Here is a 25,898-nt window from a genome sequence, read left to right as displayed (position 1 = left end):
TAAAGCTTCCTTCTGCGGACAAAGTTTATGGAGGTGCTGATTTCATTTTCCAGCAGGACTTAGTACCTGCCCACACTGCCAAAGGTACCAAAAGCTGGTTCAGTGACCATGGTGTTACTGTGCTTGATTGACCAGAAAACTCACCTGACTTGAACCCCATAGAGAATCTCTGGAGCACTGTCAAGAGGAAGATGAGAGACACCAGATCCAACAACGCAGATGACCTGAAGGCCGCTATCAAAGCAATCTGGGCTTCCATTCCACCTGAGCAGTGCCACAGGCTGATCGCCTCCATGCCACGCCACACTGAGGCAGTAATTCTTGTAAAAGGAGGCCCAACCAAGTATTGAGTACATAGAAATGAACATACTTTTCAGAAGCCTGACATATCTGTTTAAAATATTAATTTTTTATTGATTTTATGCAATATTCTAATTTTCTGAGACACTGATTTTGGGTTTTCATTAACTATCAGCCATAATCATCAAAATTTCAAGAAATAAGGCTTGAAATATTTCACTCTATGTCTAATGAGTCTATATAATATATGGGTTTCACGTTCTGAAATGAGTGACAAAAAATATTGAACTTTTTCATGATATTCTAGTTTTTTGAGATGTACCTGTATACTGGATGTATGTAATAGATGTGCATTAGAATTACCAAATTTATTCTGCTTGTCTCCTAGATATGAAATCCTCACTCCCAATGCCATTCCCAAGGGCTTCATGGATGGAAAACAGGCCTGTGAGAGAATGGTAAGCACCTTTTTATTTAAAAAAAAAAAAAAAAAAAGTTCCTCGACATCCAGTCACTGTAGCATCCTTCTGCAGTATGACTACTGAACAACGTGTTTCCCATCCTGTCAGATTGAGAGTCTAGAGCTGGATCCCAACCTGTACCGAATTGGCCAGAGTAAAGTTTTCTTCAGAGCTGGAGTCCTTGCCCACCTGGAGGAGGAGAGGGACATGAAGATCACAGACATTATCATCAGTTTCCAGGCCTGGTGCAGAGGCTACGTGGCCCGCAAGTAAGAGGAGAAAGGCCTGTAGTTCAAAACAGTAATTCCCATGTAGGGGTATATGTTTTCCAGGTGGTTCTTGTCCAATGTTTAAATTCTCCATTTTCAAGTACTTTCTGGTTAAAGTACAAATTCACATTGATTGTTAGGAAGGAAAAAACAACAAAATAGGATTACAGAATGATATCATGATGATCTTTAAATTTATAGCCTTGTAAAATTTATTGGCCTTGTGATGTCCATCATCCTCAGTCAGTTGCAATCTTTTTTAAATATAGCTGAGTAGATAATATAGTAAAAATACACAACTTGTTAGCGTAGCTCAGTCATTTAGGTTATAGACAATAGGAGATGAATTTAGTGGATCAGTAAAGGGGGCAAAAAGGTTGTGAACCACTACTTTTACACTGCATTCACAATTAATAGTCCTGTTCGGTTAGGGTTGCAACTTTCAGCTGGTCTGATTTGCTCTCAAACTGTACTCTGTCAAACGAACCGAACATTCTGAATAACGTATTCCCTTCCTCACTTGTGGTGACGCTGCATGAAGAATTATTGAAGGAGAAGATGAGACAAACAATGAACAAGAAACCTTGCTCATCTATTGGTTAATGCAGGCCAACTCCCATTTCCGTCATGTGTTTACCCACAATGCCCTGTGTTGTAGTTCACTTCCTGCATTTGGTTCACTTTAAACAGAGTGAGACCTACATTTTTAGGGAGACCAGAGTTCTTTGATCCGTACAGTCAAACCTCCCCTAATGAACCAGATTTTCCAATGTAACAAAACAATAACAAACTAGACTCATTTAAACAGGGCTGGTATGAATGCACCCTAAGAGACTTTAAGGACTAGGCTTTCTGTATCCTATGGTTAATTTTAGTTATGGCTGTTCTTAAGATAATGAAAGTTGAAAACACTTTTCAAGTCCATGTCTTATGTTGCTTTGTAGGGCTTTTGCAAAGAGACAGCAACAGCTGACTGCAATGAAGGTTATCCAGAGGAACTGTGCTGCTTATCTGAAACTCAGGAACTGGCAGTGGTGGAGGCTCTTCACCAAGGTGAGCTGCAGTCACCCTTGTCCTCCAACATGTTAACCAACTGTTGAGCTACTGTATTTACTCCCTACATGTACAACTTTATCCTCAGGTGAAGCCCCTGCTGCAAGTCAGCAGACAGGAGGAGGAGATGCAGGCTAAGGATGAGGAACTGACTAAGGTGAAGGAGAAGCATCTGTATGCTGAACAGCAGCTCCAGGAAATGGAGGAAAAACAGCAACAGGTAAACTTTCCAGGAAATTGCTTGTAGCATTTTTTTTTTTTTTTTAATTTATTGGTGTTTAGCCTCTATATTAATCATTTTGTTTTGCTTTACAGCTGAACGCTGAGAAGATGGCCCTGCAGGAGCAGCTTCAGGCCGAGACAGAACTTTGTGCTGAGGCGGAGGAGATGAGAGCTCGTCTAGCTGCAAAGAAGCAGGAGCTGGAGGAGATCCTCCATGACCTGGAGGCCCGTGTCGAGGAGGAGGAAGAGCGTGCTTCTCAGCTGACCACTGAAAAAAAGAAGATGCAGCAAAATATTGCTGTGAGTTCTGCAGCAAACTCCCTCTATTCACCCCCAGACTGTAAAGCCTTTATGGAATGCATAAACTGCTAGACTGAGTTGAATCAACACTGTTGTCATTTATTTGTCAATAGGACTTGGAGCAGCAGCTGGATGAAGAGGAAGCAGCCAGACAGAAGCTCCAGCTGGAGAAGGTCACCTTAGATGCCAAGATGAAGAAGATAGAAGAAGATGTTATGGTTTTAGATGACCAGAACAACAAACTAAACAAGGTTGGGAAGATGGTGGCTACAGTGTAACTTTGTTTTTTCAAATGATAAACTTTGTGACTGGATATTCAGAGTATTAAATTCTCATTTATACCAACCTTTAAACTTCAATCTCATAAATTTTGCTTGTCACTAAAGGAAAAGAAATTGCTAGAGGAGAGGATTTCTGAGTTCACCACTGTCCTGGCAGAAGAGGAGGAGAAATCCAAGAGTCTGCAGAAACTCAAGACCAAACATGAGGCCATGATCACAGACCTGGAAGGTAGGAAATAAGATACATGGACATGATGTACTTCACATTATTTCCACCATAGATCTAATTTTTTAGATGTCCCGTGCTTGTAATGTGACATGCTTATTTTCTTTTAGACCGCCTCCGCAGGGAAGAGAAGCATCGTCAGGAACTAGAAAAGAACCGACGCAAATTGGAGGGTGATTTCACGGAGGTACATGACCAGATCGCTGAGCTGCAGGCTCAGATTGCTGAGCTCCGTGCACAGCTGGCAAAGAAGGAGGAGGAGCTCCAAGCAGCTCTGGCCAGGTCTGTATGACCTCTAAATGTAACTGCTTTGTACAGTTTGGGAGGTTTAAGCCTCCCAAGTAAAGAAAACTTCTTTTAAATAATGGTTGTGACAGTATCCCAAATTTAAAATAAAAGACTAAAACAAACTCAAACTAATAAAAGTTCATCTCTGCAGGATTGAAGAAGAGGCAGCTCAGAAGAACCTGGCCCAGAAAAAGATCCGTGAGATGGAGGCTCAACTCTCTGAGCTACAAGAGGACTTAGAACTGGAGAAGCAGGCTCGTGCCAAGGCAGAAAAACACCGCAGGGACCTCGGTGAGGAGCTGGAGGCTTTAAAGACTGAGCTGGAGGACACTCTGGATTCCACTGCTGCTCAGCAAGAACTCAGGTACACAGATGGTGGTCTCTAAGGGATGATTTAAGTGCAAGTTACTGGTATATCTTTTGCATCCTTTTTGAGCCTGTTTTCCTCTGAACACAAACAATAATATTTGACCTTTCTGCTCAGGACCAAACGTGAGACAGAGGTGGCACAGCTCAAAAAGACTCTGGAAGAGGAAGCCAAAATCCATGAACAGCAGCTGGTTGACATGAGACAGAAACACAGTCAGGCTTTTGACGAACTGAATGAGCAGCTTGAGCAGGCCAAGAGGGTAATTTAAAACTTTTTGAACTTTTACATTTTTACATTACACTTGTGTACATTTCATACACTGCATTAATGTTTATGCTTTTCCTGCAGAACAAAGTGTCAATGGAGAAAGCCAAGCAGGCTCTGGAGTCTGAGAGGAATGAACTCACCATAGAGCTGCAGACACTGATGCAGGGTAAAGGAGATTCAGAGCATCGCAGAAAGAAGGCTGAAAGCCAGGTCCAGGAGCTGCAGGTCAAACATCAAGAGAGCGAGCGCCAGAGGCTAGAACTGGCTGACAAACTGACAAAGTTGCAGGTACAACCCTTTTGACATGGTCATCATTGGAATGACTTTTCCCTTCCCACCAACAGCTACTACACTAATTTGTTTCTTTGTCTGTCTAAAGTCTGAGCTGGATAACGTAAATAGTGTGCTCACTGAAGTGGAGGGCAAATCCATCAAGGCATCCAAAGACTGCTCGGCTGTGGAGTCTCAGCTGCAGGATGTTCAGGTATGCTGTCACAGAACCACATGTTCCAAGGAAGTTATTGCACACTTAGACATTAAAAAGTTGTGTAAAACTTCTTGCACTCAAATTGTCACATATTTTTATAGAAAAAAAATTACTTCTTGTTGTAAACATCTTGTAATTTTTATCAAGTGGTTTACTTATTATTATATGTTTTTTTACCTGTTTACAACAGGAACTGCTCCAGGAGGAAACCCGCCAGAAGTTGTCGCTTAACACACGTCTGCGGCAGCTGGAGGATGAACAAAACAACCTGAGAGAGCAGCTGGAGGAGGAAGAAGAAGCCAAGAGGAATGTGGAGAAGCAGCTCTTCGCAGCGCAGGGTCAGGTAGGAAGAAGCTCCTAAATGTGCCCCTTGTGTCTGCTATGGACCACTGAAGAAACTACTAGCAATGCAAACATATTTAGGATTCCTACGCAAGTATGGAATTTGATTTTATAAATTTCCGGGTCTGGAAAAGTATGGAAAATGGAAACAAATATATGGAAAAATATTTGTGTTTCCAAGACTGTTACCACTGTTCTATTGTCTAAAACATAAAATTATGAATATCTAAAAAAAGAAATGGATCGATCTGTCTTTTTAAGGCGCTTGCTAGCGCAGCTAAAATGTTTGTGTGAGAGCACATGCAGTAGGCTAATGTTCCAGAAAACATTTAGGCATATTGACAAGTCGAATGCCCAGCCTTCTTATCCTCCTCCAACCCATTTTAAGGCCCGCCCAGATGTCGTCAAGTTTCACTGCTGCTTTGACAGATAGGTGATGTCCACACACTGTTTGTTAGCAAGCTATTCAACGTGCCTTGTATGATCGTTGACAGAACTCATAATGGGTAGATGTATATTTTTTGACGACTGGCTCATAAATCCCAAATATAAAAACTGGTTGGCTGGTTGGAATTTTCTTACCAAGACATCTGGAAGTTGGGGTCAGGAAAAAGTGTGAAATTTTGAAATTTCTTATGTGTAGGAACCCTCCATACTGAATGGAATATATTGTCATCAGTGTCAGATGCTCATCACTATTTCTGTCCACACAGCTCGCTGAATTGAAGAAGAAGCTAGAACAGGATGCTGGGTGTCTGGAGTCAGCTGAGGAGGGAAAGAAGAGGTTCCAGAGGGACCTTGAGGCAACAAATCAGCGTCTGGAGGAGAAATGTGCCGCCTATGAGAAGTTGGACAAAACCAAAACACGCATCCAGCAAGAGCTGGATGACCTGTTGGTAGACCAGGACCACCTCAGACAGATAGTCTCCAACCTGGAGAAGAAGCAGAAAAAGTTCGACCAGGTGAGCTTATATCATCACCACACATTATTTCAGAGTTAACAGGTTAATGTAGACCACTTTGGAGTCGTCATGGGCTACGTCACCGCAGTTGTGCATGCAATCTGGTGGCAGAAAACACTGTATATCAATGTGGTAAATTGAGAGATCAGAGAGAAAAGAGGGGGAAAAATGTCTTGTACTGTAGGTTGTCAGAATAGAAATGCTGAAAAAAAAAGCAACCTTCACTTTTACCAAATACTGTCATTGAAGATGCCCTTTGAGGTAAACCGTAGATGCTTATGGTTGCCAGCCATTAAATGGACGGCTGGGACTGATGAAATCATCTGGAATGAATGAATCATCCGCCTCTGCAGTGCCCATTTCATATCAGTATGTACATTAAACAGTATAAACATTAAACCAGGACATTAAACTGTGTTTTATGTCCTTGGTCCTCGGTTTTCAACACACGGAAACCATCACACAAATCTCAGTATACAGTATCCTGGACATGACCGCAAAGTACAAAGTTTGTTATATATTACAACCTGTTATGTGTTCTTTGTGCTCCTAAACTGAAGGGTCAGACAGGACGTTCACTAGTAAAAAGTGACAGGCTGCGTATGACCCATGAATTGTGAGTTACCATGGTATTCCTACCCTTTAAATGTCCAGTGCAACAAAGTTATAGGCATCAAGGGATTTGTATGCCTTGAGCTTTTCTTTTGTGTAAATGCTGGGTTTTCAGCAAGTTATAAAAATGTTTGGCCACTGTAGTTTCGGCCATTTCGTTGGCTCTGTGACCCACTGAGCCAACAGTGAGTATGAATCAGGAAACCTCACCCCACTGCTATTGGCCAACTTATCTTTGTAAGACACCTTGTCTCTCATTGACAGACCATTAAAATAATAAGAGAAGGCCTCTGTATCTTCCATTACTCTGTTTTTCTCCTGATTTTCACGCTCCTGACACTGGCTTCCATGTACTGTTGACACCACAACTGTCACTTTCTGCCACCAGTTAGGCCCCGACCACAAAATATATCAGTTTACCAACATCGAAATGGTCTATAATTTTCATCTGTTAGTCTATTTCTATTGGATTCACAAACTTAAATTGCTGCCATCCTGTAGATGCTGGCGGAGGAGAAAAACATCTCTGCACGTTACGCAGAAGAGCGTGACCGGGCTGAAGCTGAGGCTCGTGAAAAGGAGACCCGGGCTCTGGCTTTAACCCGTGAGCTGGAATCTCTGATGGACATCAAGGATGAACTGGACCGCAACAACAAACTGCTGCGTGCTGAAATGGAGGACCTGGTTTCTTCTAAGGATGACGTCGGAAAGAATGCAAGACCCTTTTCACTCTATCCCATTGGTTTCACATCTTCCTGTTGTCCTCTTGTCATCATTGATCCTCTTTCCTTTCATGCAGGTGCATGAGCTGGAGAAGGGCAAGCGCGCCATGGAGCAGCAGCTGGAGGAGATGAAGACACAGCTGGAGGAGCTGGAGGATGAGCTGCAAGCCACAGAAGATGCCAAGCTGCGTTTGGAAGTCAACATGCAGGCCATGAAAGCCCAGTACGAGAGAGACCTGGCCGGACGTGACGAGATGGGTGAGGAGAAGAAGAGGGCACTTGTCAAACAGGTATATAAATATGGTATATTATTAAATAACTGGAAAAGTTTTTAATATTAACATGGAATAATTCTAAGGGCTTGGATGGTAACACTGATTCAAAGACCAAAGCATCACAGGAATTGAATGTGCACCCTTCAGGTCCGGGAGATGGAAATGGAACTCGAGGATGAGAGGAAACAGCGGTCTGCAGCAGTGGCTTCACGCAAGAAGATGGAGCTGGACTTGAAGGAGCTAGAGGCGGGCATCGACACGGCCAACAAGAACCGTGATGAGGCCCTGAAACAACTGAAGAAACTGCAGGTCAGTTATCTATTAGAGCCCGATAATATGGGATTTTTGGGGCCGATACCAATATTGGGGGCTAAAAAAAAAGCTGATATCCAATATATTGGCCGATATATGAAATAAGAACACTGATCTACACAGGATATAATAATCTTATATTAGATAATTGTGGACAGGTGGATTAACAGTTGCATAAATCTGTGTTTATCTCACAAATATAATTTACACAACTTTCAAATGCAGACTATGTAATCACAAAAATAATTACAGCAAAAAATATTATTTACTACAAAATTATGTTTTCCCTCACAATTTGATGTCTGCCTCACGGTACTACAACTTCCCATGTGGACTAAGTAAAGGACTAAACTGAGCATGTGCAGCGTGAATTAGGTGAATCCTAAGTTGTTCCTGATTGGAGCAATTGCAAGTGTTACAACTGACCCGCGTTACAACTGTCCCCGGTCTCCCCTACACTATTCATACCCAGGCGTGCCTGCAGAATGAAACTGTGAGGTAGAAGGGACACGGGTGTGTGTGTGTGGGGGGGTGAATACTTCATAAGACGGGGGGGTTAGCGGTCCATCCTCGTCAGAGCGCGTGGTAGCGGTCCGTGATTTTCCATCCTTCCATCCTTTTCAGAGCACGCGAGTGGGGGGTGGGGGGGGTGTAGCTCCATGATTGTGTGTGTGGGGGGTGATAGCGTCATTGTCCAAGCAGGAGTGAAAGTGAAACTAACTCGCTTCACTGTTCCTCTAACTCTCTGGGCAGCGCACACACACAGGAGGAGCGAGCGCCAGAATCTCTGCGCAGCAAAAAAGTTAATACATCGGCTACATATTGGCCGATGTTGATTAATCGGTGATATGCTATAACTGGCCAATTAATCTGTCGGGCTCTATCTATTAATATCATGATCATATACAGTTATCAGAAATAATAATACTTCCCAACTGTATAATTGTATGCATATTTATTACGCTAAAAAAAAAATCACATTTCCCTTTAAGAAACAAAAAAAAAAAAAAAATTGTTTTAATGCTCAATGATTTTGTAGATCTTAATTTACATAAATGAGCTTAATAAAAGGAGCTCAATGTTCTTTGAAATTTTCCACTGACATTTTAACTTTGCACAAGTTCTTAAAATCTGTGTTTCTGTGTCCTTCCAAGACTTTTCCCTCACTGTAACAAAAATGTTGAGGGATTGGTCATAAGGATTTCTAAATTTTGAACTAATTTTTGAGGAGCTTGTGTCAAAAATGTTGCCTCTTTTATAGTATAAACGTATATAAATACCACCTACATAAAGTTTTTGTTTCTGTTTTTCAAAATCTCAGGCCCAAATGAAGGATCTCATCAGGGAACTGGAGGACACCCGCATGTCCAGAGAGGAGATCCTTGCTCAGAGCAAAGAGTCTGAGAAGAAGTTGAAGAGCATGGAGGCTGACATGATCCAGATGCAGGAGGTCAGAGTCCTTCACTTTCGATTCTCCTTCTCATCTATATTCCTTCTTATCTATGTTGCAACAAAGCTCCCCTTTTTATTAGCTGAATTATTAAAAAAGACCTAAGATCTAGCTGAAGTTAAACTCTCTCCTCATGTGTCTTTGTACAGGAGCTGGCAGGTGCAGAGAGAGTGAAGAGACAGGCTCAGCAGGAGAGAGATGAGCTACAGGAGGAGATTAATAGCCAGGCAACAAAGAAGTAAGGTTTGCTTGTTTTTAGTAAAACGATACTATTTTGAGTTGTGTGCACTTCCTTGCAATTGATCCACTCTTATATCATCTAACACTCTTTCTCTCCCATCTCTCCCCAGTGCTCAGGCTGCAGAGGAGAGGAGACGGCTGGAGGCTCGTATTGCACAGCTGGAGGAAGAACTGGAAGAGGAGCAGTGCAACACCGAGCTGGTCAATGACAGGTTCAAAAAAGCAATGCTGCAGGTGTGTACACTTATAGCTTAATCAGCCCAAAATTGGAGCTACTAACGGTAGTTTGACCATACATGTAGAGGATTTGGCTCATATACAGGGTGTCCATAAAGTCTCTTTACAATTTAACAAATTTTATTACAAAAGCAAATGAGTATACAAATCTGTGGAAATTTTATGAAGTGAAATGTAGATATTAAAGTTTTTGTCTCATTTAATACAGCTCTATAAGGGCACCATTAGTTGCACAAAGTGCATCAAGACGGAACTGGATTTCTTGCCATGTTGGCTGTAGCGTAGCCTCATCAATGGTGGCAATGGCATAAATGATCTTTTGCTTCAGGTCATTGATGTCCCGTATCTTTGTTCAATATACAGTATCAGGGTTTCTGCACGTCATTAAAAAGCAATAAGTCTTTCAATAGATTTTGTGAAAATTAAGGCCTTAAATTGCATTAAAAAGCATTAAATTCTATGTCCAGAGGCATTAAAAAATTAAATACACTTGATGGAAAAAAAAGCATTGTGATTCACGATTTATTTTCATAATATAAACTTTTAATAATTTTGATCAGAAGTATCATGTTATGATTGACAGGTGAAACCCTTTAATTGGCTATTGTTTATGGCCAATACACAAAGTCACAACGCCGGATGCTTGGAATAAAACGTGCTGTGAGCGTGCTCATGCCATAGCAAAATAGTGGAGGGAATATTAGCAAATGTCGGAAAAATTGGAAAATGCAAGTTTCAGCAGAAGTGATTGGAGGAGGAACTATTTAGAACCTGGTTAAAGCCTGTCGATGGTAAACCGTCATAAAACTGTATCTGCAGTTGGACATGGGCATTAAATTTGTTTAAAGTGGCATTAAAAAGGGTATTAAAAAGGATTAAATTTGATTGGCTGATACCTGCAGAAACCCTAAATATATTCAACGTAACCCCATAGAAAGAAATCCAGGGCAGTGATGGTGAATGAGGTGGCCAGGGAAGTGGGCCATCTCTTCCAATCCGCTGGTCTGGAAATGTTTGATTTTGGAAGCCACCAACATGCAGTCCCCAATGTGATGGTGCACCATCTATCTGGAAAATGATGGTTGGTTGAAGGTCATCTAGTTGTGGTGACACATGGTCAAAAGGTCAAGGTAAACATTTTGCAGTAATTGATCACTTGTTGAAGAAAAATGGACCAATGATTCGATTGCACATGATCCCACACCAACCTCTCCCCCAACACTGAATACATGGAACAAATCTGATTAACTTATCTCATCAATTGCTTTTCTTTTAAATTTTTTAAATTGTAAATTGACTTTGTGAACACCCTGTACCTCTTGGCTCATATGGCTGGTTCCTTGTTCTGTGTCATTCAGTCCAACAACCTACATACCACAAATAATGATCACACTCACATTTTTTTTTAGACTGACCAGATGAACGTGGAGCTGACAGCTGAGCGCAGTGCCTCTCAGCGTGTTGAAGGGGTTCGTGCCCAGCTGGAGCGCCAGAACAAGGAGCTGAAACTGAAGCTGCAGGAGCTGGAAGGAACAGTCAAATCCAAGTACAAGGCCAACATGGCTGCTCTAGAAGCCAAGATCGCTCAGCTGGAGGAACAGCTGGACATGGAGACCAGGTAAAAGTTATGAGATACAGCATATAGGTTTGTGACTCCCTGAATTATCTTGGTATGTCTCAACTCTAATACAACTGTTACCAGAGTATGTGATACTGTGTTGGGCTGACTAATGCTGTGCTCTTCATTCAGGGAGAGACAGAATGCCAACAAATTAGTGAGACGTACGGAGAAGAAGCTGAAAGAGGTCATCCTGCAGGTGGATGATGAGAGGCGCAACGCAGAGCAGCACAAAGACCAGGTGAGACTACTGCATGCACACCAACAGTCCACTTAAACCATGTATACACCGGACTTGGAATATTGTCTTGTTCAGAAAAAAGGCAAAACCTCTGATCTTTTGAACATATAAGCATAATCATTACATTGATATTATTAAGGACAGATGGTGATTATGTATCTGAAGTTCAACTGTGCTTTTGTTTTTGTTTTTTTAGGCTGACAAGATGAACTCTCGCATGAAGCAGCTGAAGCGTCAGCTGGAGGAAGCTGAGGAAGAGGCTCAGAGAGCCAACGCTACCCGAAGGAAACTGCAGAGGGAGCTGGAGGATGCCACAGAATCTGCAGATGCCATGAACCGTGAGGTCACCAGCCTCAAGAATAAGCTCAGGTGAGACATGGCCTCTAGCACTTTGTTACGTTCACATAATTCCATATGTGCGTTTTGTGAGCACAGATTTGTCTTCAAGAGTCTTTTCTCATGCAGCCTTTTCACTATTATATTTTTTAGGCGTGGCGACCTCCCTGCTTTCACATCACGCCGCCTTGTGCAACGTGCTGGCCTCGAAAGCGATGAGGAGAGTGAGCCCAAGAGCGAGACCCCGGAGCCCAAGCCTGAGTGAAAAGCCACCGTGCCACCTGACTTGTTTAAACAATTGAACTGCATCATAACCAGACAGACCCAAATACGCTCACGAGCACACATTACCGCACCACCTGAACAAAGAGGAACACAAATAGAATGTTTTTCAGAGTAGCAATGGGAATCTGACTGATTTCTCCTGAGTCTATTCCTGTGACCATCTGTTTTCTTTATTAAGACAATCTATGCATTCAAAATGCACAGAAGCCAGTAAACTCGGACAATCACCATGCTGACAATACACTCATTATTTTTGGCCAAACTCCTGTTTTTTTGCTTGGTTTTTCAATCTCTGGGAAAAAAAAGTGAAGAAATGTTATTTTTGTAAGGAACATTCCAATTATAATAGTCCTGATTTAGGATCTATTTTTCTAATTGAAGAAAGAGAAAACAAAGAATGAATAAATGAAGACAGATTACTGGAAGGGGACCAAAGTAATATCTCAATCTATAGATTTGTATTTTATGCAGAAGTTTTTATAGTGGTTAAGAATGGAAGTGCTACATGTTTATTATGCTCTTGCTCTCGCCTCAGTTTATAATGAAGGTTTATACGCTGAAATGTATTCTATCGATTTAGCTGCACTTAGTACTCAACACCTGACTATGCTTTTCAGCTTAATAGTTTGATATGCACATGTGAAAACATAAATTTGAAGGCAGATTTCAACCTAATTGGAGACTCAAACACCGAAGATTGCGACTGTGCTGAAATATCTTAATTTTGCACTGAGATAAAATGGAACACTTTAGCCTAGACATTATGAACCACTGCATTTGTGTGTTTCCTATTACTGACAGAGAAGTTTTGAGAAGATCAAACACATGCTTGTGTAGTAAGTGCACAATGAAGAGTGCCAACACACACTAAGGCCTTAAATGCAGCTGAATTCTACTGGGCAGGGCTGTTGGCTTTTTTTCTGAACATCCTTTTTTTTTTTATGTCTATCAGTGTTTTTGTTAATGTTCAGGGTAAAGTTGAAACGGGGTGGTGGGGTAGTTTATTACTCACAGCACACACTGTATTCTCAGGGCACAGCTTGTTGAGGGAGGAAGCAGCTGAAGGTTGTCACAAACCAAAGGCAGATTTCAGGAGGAGCTGTATTGGGGGGGGGGGTGTACACACTGTAACCTGTGTAACTCAAGTCGGAGTTAAAAAACCCCTCACAGGCTGTGTTCAAGGGGCTGCTTTTGGCTCACACTGCTGGGAAGTGAGAGGAATGTGTTGTTACTCAAAAATAACAGCTCACATTTAAAGATCTCTATCGCACTTAAAGCAAAACAAAGTAATATCTGAAAAAGAGAAACTGCATCTTCTCAATTCTGTCTGTCTGCACCTCTGGATTTGAAATCATGTTGTGAAATGTTGGTATTATTGCAATTAAAGAGGCTTTCTGAACTGCTACATGCTTACCCCTTGTGTCTTTAATTAGACCCGAGCCGAGTAACGCCGGCGCAGGGCCTATTGAGTCTGCAGTGGGCGCATGGGGAGGAAATCGCCAGCGACACGGTCACGTTTCGCCACTGTCGCCACTCTCACTCATATTCACATTCATGGCAGTGAGGCCTTTCCGAACATGTACATGTCATGTACATAAACCGTATTCAGGACTTGCAGCTGATGTCACTGGTCATGTGATTGTTGTTTACGTGTATTGGTAGGCACGCTATCTGAATCCAGAAAGTCAGAACTGCTGCTTAATATCATGTTTTTCTTTGGACTCGTGTTTTGTTTTTTGCGAGTATGTCTACTTGTGATAAAAGCACCATAGATGAGTTTCAATGTTTACTAACAGCAGTGATGCGCACGCAACTCAGGCAAAAACACGAGTATCAGCTACCACCCCGCTCACATCATGTACACCTCCAGGCCAGTGGCGATTTCTCATAGACTGCATGGGAAGCTCAGCTTCCCCTAAAATTGCGAAAATTAAATGGTTAAATATGTACGGTTGTGTTGACATTTCATTGACTACAAATGTGTTAGAACATTCATCTCAAAGACGAGTTCGTTCAGAATCAGCTTTATCACAAATCAATGGACTCGATGTTGTTCACTTCTCATACATTCCCGTTGCGCTGTTTTCTCATACAATCTATGGTCAATGCATTTGCCCGTAGAAGCTCAGCGTCCATGCACTTCAATGGGACTACATGGAACAGTTTTTTTCATTGCCTCAAAACTGGACAGTAATTGGATAAATGCCACGATGTTGTCCCGCACCCGGACGCTCGGCGTCTCTGGGGGTGAATGGAGCTGTGGGTGGACCTCGACTGGGCTGGATGCCGGGCTTCCACGTGCTGATTGGAGGATCATACGAAAGGCTGAATCCTGTTTGATTGACAGCTATTTTGAGATATACTCCTTCACTTGACAGAGTTCAGTTTAATACCGTCGCGCATTCAGCTTGTGAAATCAAGAGAGAAACCACTACGAAATTACTTGTTCATTTCTTGCACTGTAAATAAACTCATTGTACTTCCTTGTTTCAATTTAACATAATTTCAGCATTTACTTGGTACGATAAGGTCACTGACCATTTTCTTAAAAATAGGACCAATGGCCCTGTAGCTTACCAGCCAAATGAAAAGCTTTGGGAAATGTATCCAGATGCCATTTATGATCACCCAGTTATGTGTATTTATTACATTACAGAAATAGCCCATGTTCTGGTCATATTCCATTCAGATCTGTAAAAAATCTAAATTCCAACTTGATATCATTGATACTTACTGATTTATTGGATCAATCCACTTCCTATCTCTTATAATGGGAAAATTTGTCAAAGTGGCACCAAATCCAGAATCAGATCCGAATCGAAATAATTGCAATACCTTGTGTTGACATCATACAGAGGCTATATACCAAGTTTGAAGTCAATCAGAACTGTAGTTTCGGAGAAGAAGACGATTGAAATGTTTTCCCCATAAGACCCCATGTTAAATTTTCTGTAAGTTCCCGGACCCAGAAGAAGATCCTGATCAGCATGTGACCATTATGTTTTGGTCATCTCCCTATCAGGGTTGTACTGTAAAAATTTCCACTGGATATGATTTATATTTACTGAGTTATTGCATCCATCCACTTCCTATCTCTTATAATGGGGAAATTTTTCAAAGTCGCACCAAATCCAGAATCAGATCCGGATCCAAATAATTTCACTAACTTTTGTTGATATCATCATAAAGAAGCTGTATACCAAGTTTGAAGTCAATCGGAGTTGTAGTTTTGGAGAAGAAGACGATTGAAATTTTTGTAACATTACGTATGTGCAAAACCTGAATATTTACATTTGCTTAGAATGAATAGGAGTCAATGGGACATGCCCAGTCAGGGTCAGTCACGTGAGTGTAAGTGCACGGCACGTGACATTGGACCCTTCAGAGACATGGGGGACCTTGAGAGCTTTCAAATAAGGCCAAATACGTGGTGGCCACAAAAACGGATATATTGTTCTTGCTCAGATTATTTTTTTGCTTCATTTTTCTTTCTCCTACCTTTTGAGCTCAAATTTGACCCCCTAGACATTTATGAAAACTCACCAAATTTTGCCCAAAATTCAGACGTGCGTGAAATTGAATTTACATATAGATTTCGTAGATGTCTGTAAAGAAATGGTGTGACGGCACCCCCTTGAAAAGTGGAATTACATTATGCCAATGGGACCACGTCCAAATGTAAAGTTGTTGTAGAGCCACAAAAATCAGTATGCAGATTCATTGTCAGGAGACAAACAAAAAATGTTACGGCCATGCCCCTAAACAAACCACAAGCCTGCCATGTTGGATTGAAATTTCCAAAATGCTGAGTCAGTGTTTTTGCTGACGTATTTTAACTGTCTCCTCCTTGGGTGCTTGGCTAAATGAGCTCAAAATCAGTGTACATTATCTAGAGAAGTGGGGCATCAAAAGTTCAAATTTTTTGGGATTGGTGTCACTGTTTTTGTGCGGGGAGGTCAAAAACTTTGCAAAGTTTTTCAAACATTTACCATTACAAAAATTGCTTCGGCTCAGACATATGAAAATCGATTTGGCTCATATTTGACTCAGACATCTATCTCCCAGGCCTACACCCTTTAATTTGAAAAATTTGTAATTTGGCACTATAGCCTCCCCCCCCACAAATTTACTTTTACTAAAATTGCTTCAGTTCAGACATATGAACACCAATTTGGCTCAAATTTGAGTCAGAATTCAATCTCCCAGGCCCACACCCATTTATCAAAAGAAATTGAAATTTGGCACTATAGCGCCCCCTACAAATTTATTTTTTGGAAATTTGCTTCAGTTCGGACATACGAACAGCAATTTGGCTCAAATTTGACTCGATGGTACATCTTGCAGGCCTACACCCATTCAATGGAAGAAATTAAATTTTGGTTCCATAGTGCACCCTACAGATTTACATTTACAAAAATGGTATCAGTTTGGACATACATGGCTCAAATTTGAGTCAGTTGTCAAGCTCTCAGGCCCACATCTATTCATTGTAAGAAATTGAAATTTTGCACTAAAGCGCCACCTGCTGAATGATAGACATATTTGTACTGGACGTGCCCATGGCGAGGGCCTTTCAATGCCGCTTGCGGCTTTAATTATTTTTGAAGTTAAGGGCGCCATATGTAGGATTGTGGCCAAAACTATTACTGCAACCCCCCCCCCCCATAGTATTATAAGAAACCGGCCAAACCACGGACCCCCCACCCCCCCTCTCCCTTTTGGATTACACACCGCTACACGAAGAGGTCACTTCCACAGAAAACACTGTACTACAAGGAGCTACCATGGCAAGTGATGACAGGTCCTACACCGGTACCTGGTCTCTTCACCAGTCCCGAACAGGTGTCCTTTCGAGCCACCCTACCTGTTGAGTTGAGCTCCCTAGCGCTACTGAGCATGTTCATGCATGCGTATGACCCCTAGGCGTTTTCACCATTTAAATGCCCCGGGAGAGGACACCAACGGTCTGGGACTGGGTGAAGAGACTGCAGCCCCGGCTCTCAGTGGCTCTGACCAGGTGGTGAGACTGAGAGCTGGTGTTGGTCTTCCAATTCTTCTCTGCTTTCAGCCGTCTCCATATTTCAAAAGCATGTCCTATACATATCCTTATTTTGTTTCTAACTTTGTCACAAAGTATTTGGGAATAATAAGAGGCCTTGTAGGTTTATTAACGTCAGACTTTTATGATCAGAAATGTTCCAGCTGCAGCTCAGTGGGAACTGGCAACCTGGATGCTGAAAGGCTACTGACTTGGTGATTGGAAGACAGGTGATGGGTGGAGTATCAGACCAAAACACACAATGACAACATAAACATCATTTAGGGGCTGACACTTAGCTTTTCAAATGCAAATATTCTGGCTGGACTACTACTGTCACTGATATCAGTATTTGAAATGAACATGATTCCTTATTGTCTGGTGACAGTCAAGGCCATTTTATAATTACTTAGAACATAATTCCTTCATATTGCACCTTTAATTTGTAGTGGTTTTAAAGTACATAATTTCAAAGAACACAGGTTGAGGCCAGAGTGTTTGAGGCGTGAAAGTATGATCAGCAGGGGGCAGTGTGGGATTTTCAAACGGTAAAATAGCAGCAGCAAGTCAGAACCGGTTTCACTAAACAAGGATGGGAAACTGGCTGAGAAGACTTCTTCGCAGACAAGTATTTTGTACTACAAGGTAACGGCAAGGAAAAAAAGAAAAAAAAAAAAGTGAAATGTTTTTTCCCTGACGGCTACATTTGAATCATAAATGCAAGACTGCATAGAAATAATTTTTGATTACACTTTGAAGATTAGGCGAAAGCATCATGTTATTTAAGGAAAATAACATCTCAGCAGTTCCTTTGTTCGTATCAGTAGGTTGTACTCCTCGTCTTTTAGAGGACACAAAGTTAATCTGTCCTCAGTGTTAAAGAGTGGATCAATTTCCCATCATTATGACCTATTTATTTATTAGCTCCCTTCATAAACCGCATTGTCAACAACTAGTCGGGCTTACAAAAAAAATAAAGGGAAATGTGTCTAAATTAATATTTTGACAACTTCAGTGTAAACAAGCAAAACCATTAAAAAAAAGACAAACAAACAAAAAAAACAAACAAACATGGTAACCAGTGATGTAGGCCTATCAGTCACTCGGCAATTGGCGTTAGTGGGTCAGCGAGTTAGCCAATCAGTTGTCAGCACCTTCAGGATGGGCGGGGTATACGCACAGTTGTGATACGACACGTTGCGTGCTGACGTTCTACCAAGCAGGAACCGGCCGGTTTGAGTTATTCTTATGGTAAGGTTACCGGTAAATTTTTCTGTTACAGCACGGAGCTGTGTTTGCCGGAAAAGCAGAGGTAGTTTTTTTTTATTACTCTGGTTAATATTACTGGTAGGGAGTATCCACGTGGACATTAAACCGGTTGGTGATATTTTGGTGCCTTCGACGGTGAAAAACTTCGCTGGCGTCAACCTTTCGTCCAGTCCAAGTAAGAAAACAGTCTTATTTAACAGCTGCACAGGAGCCAGGCTACACAGTTTTAGCTAATGATGAGCTGCTGTTTAGCTAGTCATTAGGACAACACAAGTCTTATTAATGTTAGCCCTGCGTATTGTCTTAGAAATAAATCCAAACATTTGACTGTGTTAAACTAACTGGGAGCATCCTACAGTGATAACGGAGTAAATGTTGGGATAATGGACTCATCACATCTTTCATGTTCTGTCTGTATAACTTCACACCAATTCTTAAGGGTGAGCAGCATGGCCTAAAATGTTGCACGATTATGAGTCGATATTATTTTTGACGTTGAGTGAAAGTTAAATGAGGTCAGATGGTAAAACTGTAGTTTTATGTCAACAACTTATTATGGTGAGAACATTACAAACACTTCAGAAGAGCAATTATCTCTTCTGATCTCCTTAAATGCTTTTAAATCCAAACTCAAAGTGCTAGAGACTAACTCAATAACTTTCACTTGTTTTTCATAGTTTGACTAGTGTAAGTTTGTGTATATTGTAACTGTGTGTTGTTGTATTTCATGCTGCCTCTTGGCCATTACTACCTTGAAAAAGAGGTTCTTAATCTCAATGGGATTTTTTTCTGGTTAAATAAAGATTAAGTCATTTTTTAAAAAATTACAATGATAAAATGTTCTTTCTTCAACAACGTATGAATGATGAGTAAAATTATGTGCAACAAAATATTGAAGCAATTTGTGCTTTAGACGACAAGGGAAACTGTAACAGACACAAAAAATTATTCATAAATAATTCATATTGATGCCTTACTTTACTCATATGTAGGCCATATTCACATGAAAAACGTGCTGCAGGATGCACACCAGATGTCCTTCCTAATATGTAGCAGGATGATCTTTGGTTAGTTAATGACTAGCTGATGGTCTTAAATCGGCAACACAGTGCTGGTCAGGTGATCAGTGTATATAGTCTGCTGTGTGAGTGTGATCTGCAGCAGCCTGATCCAGACAGCCGGACTGTGCACATGCTCCATCACCTGTAAGAGATCTACATAAACCGACAGGCTGAGGAATCACTTCTGAAACATTCATGTAGATATTTTATTTAATTGATTTCTCATTTGTCTTCTTTTCAGGGGACTGTCCAGAGGCTTTGGGTTGAAAGCTTAAAAGTGGAAGGAAAAATAAACTAATCGCAGAAGAAGCCTTCAGAAGCGATGGAACTGTCACTGGTTAGATTTACAGAATATTTTATGTTATATGTCCTTCTTATTGATGACTTTATGATATTAGTCATTGATAAGGTTGTACAGTTTGGTGAAATTTGATTAATGTGGGCAATATTGTTGTGATGTAGCTCTATTAACTTGATCATTAAGGAAAAGGCACAGATTACCTGTTTCTTTAATGTGTTATTTCCAGCTCAAACTCACCTAAATAATCTAAAATATAAATATTCAAAAACTAGTGATATTGATTTTAAATGTTTTACACAATACCCCTCTGTTCAGTGTCACTGAATCTAGAATGTCACTGCACACATTGTAATTGTGGCATTTTGCAAGTTTTCACTTGCACAGATTGAAATTGTGGTTGCGAGCTGTCTGTGCAGTGCCAGTGATTGATAATGTCTCAGCAGTAATAGCTCGCTTATCTTGGCACCTTTTGCAGCTAAAGTGAGGTCAGAACATTCTGTCTGTTGCATTATCACAGTGACTCACTGATAACCTACATCTGCCTTCATTTTCTCAACCAAAGTAGTAGTAGCAAAGTACTCCAGTGGTATTTGATTAATTACTGCTGAGTTTTATAGTATGGCCAAACTTTGCACACAGTTTGGTATAAATTATAATTATCTATGTGGCAGTTTTATATGAAGTTGAAGCCAGTTTTTTGACAGTTCTTGCTGAATGTCTTATGGCTTATCAGTAGCTTTGGGCTTCACATGAGAGAAACAAAAACTAAATTACCTTGATTTGAAACTAATTCTTCTACTTATAGGTCAAGAAAATCTGCAGATTCCAGCACTGAACCATTTTGACTGAATTTTTATTACAAATGAACTTAATTTCAGTCTATTCTGAAATTAACTGAAAGTTGCTTTATGTGCAGATTTTGACTCTTTCTGTTTTTAAGTCTCTCTGGAGGGGCTGGTCAGTGTCCTGGTATAGAGTAGTGGATCCAAAATATTCTCAGCAGCAGACCCAAAGCATTTCATGGCTACATTGGAGTCAAACATATTATTATTATTATTATTATTATTATTATTATTATTATTATTATTATTATTATTATTATTATGTGTCATGAATTGGCACGATGTCTACATTTTTGCTGACTTTTCCATTGTCAAAACAGCATTGTCTTTCAGCATTGCATTTCGCTGGAATGTCAAGCAATTACTTTTGGATAGCAAGATAATGTTAACATTATCTTTAGCTACACACAACTGAGACATGAAGCAAATTATTTAAATGCTAATGCACACAAATGAACACATCTGACTTTTCCACTTTCAAAACACTGTCTAAAACTCTCTTCTTTGCTTTCAACTTCATCTCTTATTTTATTGTGTTTTTTGCATTGCGTTGAATCTTTTATTTTGGTTTCATCTCATTATTTCTGTTGTTTGTTCTCCATCCTGCATCTTTCATTCCCCTATGCCCTCCTTTCCTTCTACTCTATTCTTACTCTATTTGTCTGTCCACACCCCTCCCACTCCTCAGGCTCACCCTGCTCTCAAAGCCTTCATGTGTGGTTCTCTCAGTGGGACCTGCTCCACACTGCTTTTCCAGCCACTTGACCTGGTCAAGACACGTCTGCAGACGTTGCAGAGTGGCGTCCAGCCAGGGTGAGTCTTTGTACATGTGCACACAAACATGCAAACAGTTATCAGGGCAACCTTAACTTGCATTACATGTTCTCTTTCTTTGTGAGAACAACTCCATTAAAAAAACTGAATAAACAAAATAAAGTATTTTCCCTCACATGTAGAGCACATGAGCTCTACATGAACATAGTCTTAATGACCTTGTGGTCAGGTTTTTCTTAAATGTGCTTTTTGCTCTTTCAGATCAGGCAGAGTGGGGATGACATCAGTGTTTTTGAGCGTGGTGCGGACAGAGAAGCTGCTGGGGCTATGGAAAGGTGTTTCACCGGTTAGAAACTTTTTTTCTACTTTTACACCTCACTACTGTTCTCCATGTTCACTCATCAAAAATCTTTTCTGTGTTAAAAAAGACCTAGAATTCCTATAAAATAATATACCTGTGCCTCTGTTCACTTTCCATTTTGTTTCTTTAGTCATTCGTACGAACCATCCCGGGTGTGGGGATCTACTTTAGCACCTACTATACTCTGAAGCAGCACTTCTTCCAGGACAGGAGCCCTGGGGCGTTGGAGGCTGTGCTGCTTGGAGGAGGGGCCCGGACAGTGGCAGGAATCATCATGCTGCCTGTCACTGTCATCAAGACCCGTTTTGAAGTAAGAACAAGCAGATATATTTGTATATAAATGTACAAAAATGAAGTAGTGGTTCTGAGGGGATTCTTTTATTTCAGTGTGGCAGGTACAGCTATGGCAGTGTAACTGGAGCTCTGCGCAGCGTGGTTCAGACCGAGGGGCCCGGTGCCCTATTTTCTGGTCTCATGGCCACTCTTTTCAGAGACGTTCCTTTCTCTGGTATCTATGTCATGTTCTACAGTCAGACAAAGGCGTCACTGCCCAAAGGTACGTAGACAAAACGTCATTGAGTAATAACACATTATATAATAAAAATACTGCATTATGTAACAACTCAACAACATTCAACACATTTCCATAACATTATTATTATAGCATAACCATCACTGTGTTAATCATTTATCATAAAATGTGGGGTACATGATTACATATTGAGTTAAGGCCCTTTTTTACAAAATGCAGCAGATCAATGCAAATTGAATCTGTATGTACATAATGATGTGAAAATTGATTGTATTTTGTTAGTTATTCGATAATGTGATGTTTTCTACATCATGCATTGGTGCACAGTAATTACTTCTAGTAATTACAGTTGAACTATATAAAAAAGAAAATAATGACTGGTGGCCTTGTTTAGCTTTTTTATGAGATACAAAACAAACTGATGTAAAATATAAAATGTAACTTTTTTGCTTTTGCCCCCATTACTGAAGTCCCAGTTGTGTGTCTTGTTAAAGAAATCAGCGTGTCTGCCTGGGCTCCTCTGGCTAACTTCAGCTGTGCAGTCCTGGCCGGTGTGATGGCATCTCTGATCACACAGCCTGCAGACGTGGTCAAAACACACGTCCAAGTCAATCCACAGCTTCGGACATTAGAGGCCATTAGATACATCTATATGGTAACTATTGAATCTGTTAGGCCCAACACATGTCTCATGCCATAACTCCTGTTTTATTTTTTATTATCTTTCTGATTATGATTTCAAGTATTAAAATGCCCCAGATGTTTTCACCTGGGGGCTGTAAAGAGACATATATTGTTCTGGCTCTGACAGTGGCCCGTGGGAAGTATCAGGCATCTCAACTGAAATGCTTGACTTTGAGGGAAAATTTTAATTTAAGAAATGAACTTTGCACTCAGTATTGCTTAGCCTTTTGACAATAAGATTGATTTTCACTTCCATATTTATTTATTTATTTGTTAATTTAAGTATTCATTACTTTGATGTAATGTTCTTAATATCAATACAATACATTTCCAGCAGTGCCACATTTTTTCAGGGGCAGTGACGTCAGACCATTTAGCGACTATTGACTTTTTCCTGCTACAAACTATTGTTATTATGTTGACCTCTAAAAATCCACTATCACTGACAGTACTGTCAGCTAGCAACATATGGCAGCCCTAACATGCCATTGACCACGTCCAAATTTACAGATGTGGCTGGAGGTGTTTATGCCCTTTGCTTCTGTGCATTAGAATAGATTATTTTCTTAAATGTATCATTGCTGGTATTCTTGTTATAATATTTGAACAGAAAAATACATGCACACAAAAAGATGCAGGCTTTTTTTTTGGCTTTTATCTGAATCCCAGCCCTGCAGACGTTTAGCTTATTAGTTTGCGTCCAACTCCCAGTGCTGACAGTAAACAAGCTATAGATCATGTGTCACAAACTGCTGTAAAAATCTATATTGAGACACATTTTCAGAATAGACTGTGGACGTGTCCAGAATGCTCTGAAAACTGAGTAATTGGCATATCCCACATCTGAGTCTGAAAATGTTATGATTGGAAAAAGGCCCAAGTTGTGTGTTTACATAATCTGTGTTTAATTCACATTATCATCCTTTGCACTGTACTGGTGAGGACATAAATGTCATGACTGTAGTATGACGCAGATTGAGTGCATGTCATCTCTGTATACTCTCATATGCGTTGAAGTTTTCACCACAGCCTTTATAAGACAAAACATACAGTAAACTTGTTTATCTGAGGCCTGCCCCTACTTTTTGTTTTTTCTCTTTAGGAACACAGACTGCAGGGCTTCCTCAGAGGAGCAGTCCCACGGCTGCTGAGGAGGACAATGATGGCTGCCATGGCATGGACGGTGTACGAGCAGATGATGACCCACATGGGACTGAAGTCTTGAAGGGGGAAGGTTGATAAAGAAACTAATGAAAGACAGAACAGATCTAAGTCAAGTCACTGATGAGGACAGTAGAAAGTGGACCTGACGTCCAGAGTTGGTCAATATGCAGAGGTGTGGACCGATGATGACAGCCCTTCACTTCAATGACTGACATGCATGTTACAAGAGAGGAGAATTTGCTCTTTGTAATGTGTTCTACTGGGTGATTTCTGAAGTTCACAGTTATTATTATATACTAACTATTTATTGCTGTTTTCTGTGCTTTTTAACCTGCCAAAGGGATAACACAGGGATCTTTCAGTGTATTGAATTGCACTAAATATTATTAATTTGTCATTAGCTAAAATATTCCACTTTTTAAAAAATGTCTAAAAAGGTGGGAATTCCAATGTCTCCTTTTTATCCACAGGAAACATGTCTATGTTATCTTAAGATAATGCCAATGGCACAGTTATTACTTAACAGTATTCCTCATTCTGCAGTGCACTTTATTAACTATAGCAGTGCTCTCATGACTGAGTCTACATACCTGTTCAATAACTATATTATTTATATATTTTGATACTATTTACCTTAGAATTATGTAAACTTTTTGCTCACTATATTAATCTGCCTTAAAATAATATTTTAAGTTGTATTATATTGGTTATGTTGTTTTATATATTGATTTTTTTTTTCCGCTGTTGAAAGATGTTATGAAACAAAGAAAATTAAACAGTGTGAACAGATTTTTTGTGAATGTTCATTTTGTGTGTTATTTCATTCACCTGAGAGTGACATGTGAAGTCTGACTTCTGACACACCACCGTCACGTCTCACAATGACACAATGAGTGACCCAGCATAAACAGCGGTCATTATAACCTGAGATTTTATTTTAATCTTTGCTGAGCCCAGAGGTGCCTCTAAGAGCTGAATGAACTAAAGTAACCTGCTGAATTTCCATGTTTTATTATTATTATTACTTCACAGATATTAAAACCATGAAATAAGAGCAAAAATGAGGGAATGTATCTTTATTCCAAACTCCCTTAAAAAAAAAAAAAAAAAAAAATACTAAACCTGAAGTGGTGCTGATCTGCAACATAGAAAATGTATTTCTATTGTTTCTTTTAATAGTTTGATGTGACTGCTGGTTCATCTGTGGTGTGAAGTTATTGGAGCAGATAGTACATAGTGCATATTGTTCAGCAAATTGTAACAGACCATAAAGGCCTTATCACTGTGCTGCAGGACTGAGATAAGCAGGACGGGGGAGTGGGGACTGACATCAAATGGGGTTAAAGACCAAGTAAGCTGCCATGGTAAAAAGAAATGTATTTAGACGAATGTTTTGCAATTCAATTCAAGACCAACTACTTACACATTTAAGATGACCTCTTACAGGTTTTTGTATCAGAGTAAACTATGATGTGTGCAGCTACTGTTAAAACGATCCATATATACAATGAATTTTGTGTTATATTAAGTACATTATGATACAAGTCTCATGAGGAAGTTTTGAACCAATAACCCATGTTTTATAATTTTTCGTTTATATATAACTATAGATGTCTTCATTTCAAACCATCGACTGCTTTGTTACCTTAAATGTCTGATTCATTTATGACTAAACACAAAACTTTCCTGTCTGTGTTAATAAAAATGAACATGATG

The 25,898-nt window shown here is 40.2% G+C and overlaps 2 protein-coding genes across 5 annotated transcripts in view; both read left to right on the top strand.

The window, feature by feature from the left end:
- The window catches only part of LOC115423417 (myosin-9-like), a 50,036-nt gene extending 36,475 nt beyond the window's left edge, over nt 1-13,561 (top strand). For both annotated transcript variants that reach the window (XM_030140205.1, XM_030140204.1), the window contains 24 exons: nt 689-758; nt 870-1,030; nt 1,975-2,083; nt 2,172-2,303; nt 2,399-2,605; nt 2,719-2,856; nt 2,992-3,115; nt 3,223-3,394; nt 3,552-3,764; nt 3,885-4,029; nt 4,119-4,325; nt 4,417-4,521; nt 4,715-4,867; nt 5,580-5,828; nt 6,942-7,154; nt 7,240-7,452; nt 7,585-7,746; nt 9,071-9,199; nt 9,349-9,437; nt 9,550-9,673; nt 11,086-11,294; nt 11,427-11,535; nt 11,732-11,904; nt 12,025-13,561. In XM_030140205.1, coding sequence (XP_029996065.1) covers nt 689-758; nt 870-1,030; nt 1,975-2,083; nt 2,172-2,303; nt 2,399-2,605; nt 2,719-2,856; nt 2,992-3,115; nt 3,223-3,394; nt 3,552-3,764; nt 3,885-4,029; nt 4,119-4,325; nt 4,417-4,521; nt 4,715-4,867; nt 5,580-5,828; nt 6,942-7,154; nt 7,240-7,452; nt 7,585-7,746; nt 9,071-9,199; nt 9,349-9,437; nt 9,550-9,673; nt 11,086-11,294; nt 11,427-11,535; nt 11,732-11,904; nt 12,025-12,136 — 3,718 coding nt within the window. In that variant the 3' untranslated portion in view covers nt 12,137-13,561. The remainder of the gene's footprint in view (nt 1-688; nt 759-869; nt 1,031-1,974; nt 2,084-2,171; nt 2,304-2,398; nt 2,606-2,718; nt 2,857-2,991; nt 3,116-3,222; nt 3,395-3,551; nt 3,765-3,884; nt 4,030-4,118; nt 4,326-4,416; nt 4,522-4,714; nt 4,868-5,579; nt 5,829-6,941; nt 7,155-7,239; nt 7,453-7,584; nt 7,747-9,070; nt 9,200-9,348; nt 9,438-9,549; nt 9,674-11,085; nt 11,295-11,426; nt 11,536-11,731; nt 11,905-12,024) is intronic.
- A 4,187-nt stretch (nt 13,562-17,748) lies between these two features.
- On the top strand, nt 17,749-24,738 carry LOC115423455 (mitochondrial glycine transporter A-like). 3 transcript variants are annotated; one of them, XM_030140278.1, is made up of 8 exons: nt 17,749-17,839; nt 19,766-19,861; nt 21,356-21,480; nt 21,703-21,787; nt 21,933-22,112; nt 22,190-22,358; nt 22,829-22,989; nt 24,121-24,738. In XM_030140278.1, the coding sequence occupies exons 2-8, from the start codon at nt 19,847-19,849 to the stop codon at nt 24,241-24,243; spliced, it is 858 nt and encodes a 285-aa protein (XP_029996138.1). In that variant the 5' UTR covers nt 17,749-17,839; nt 19,766-19,846; the 3' UTR covers nt 24,244-24,738. The 3 variants fall into 3 exon arrangements, with proteins under 3 accessions (XP_029996138.1, XP_029996137.1, XP_029996139.1); XM_030140277.1 differs by lacking the exon at nt 17,749-17,839 and adding an exon at nt 18,399-18,638; XM_030140279.1 differs by lacking the exon at nt 17,749-17,839 and adding an exon at nt 19,650-19,668.
- Nucleotides 24,739-25,898: the final 1,160 nt, after the last annotated feature.

The sequence above is a fragment of the Sphaeramia orbicularis genome, chromosome 8 (genome assembly GCF_902148855.1).
Source record: "Sphaeramia orbicularis chromosome 8, fSphaOr1.1, whole genome shotgun sequence".
NCBI lineage: Eukaryota > Metazoa > Chordata > Actinopteri > Kurtiformes > Apogonidae > Sphaeramia > Sphaeramia orbicularis.
The sequence above is the reverse complement of the archived record's forward strand: the minus strand, read 5'-3'. Positions and strand labels throughout refer to the sequence as shown.

Bases quoted from the DNA above. Each gene is read 5' to 3' on its own strand.
- LOC115423455 (XM_030140278.1), top strand. The intron at 21,788-21,932 runs GTTAGAAACTTT...TTGTTTCTTTAG, and splicing joins TATGGAAAGGTGTTTCACCG to TCATTCGTACGAACCATCCC. The intron at 22,990-24,120 runs GTAACTATTGAA...TTTTCTCTTTAG, and splicing joins CCATTAGATACATCTATATG to GAACACAGACTGCAGGGCTT.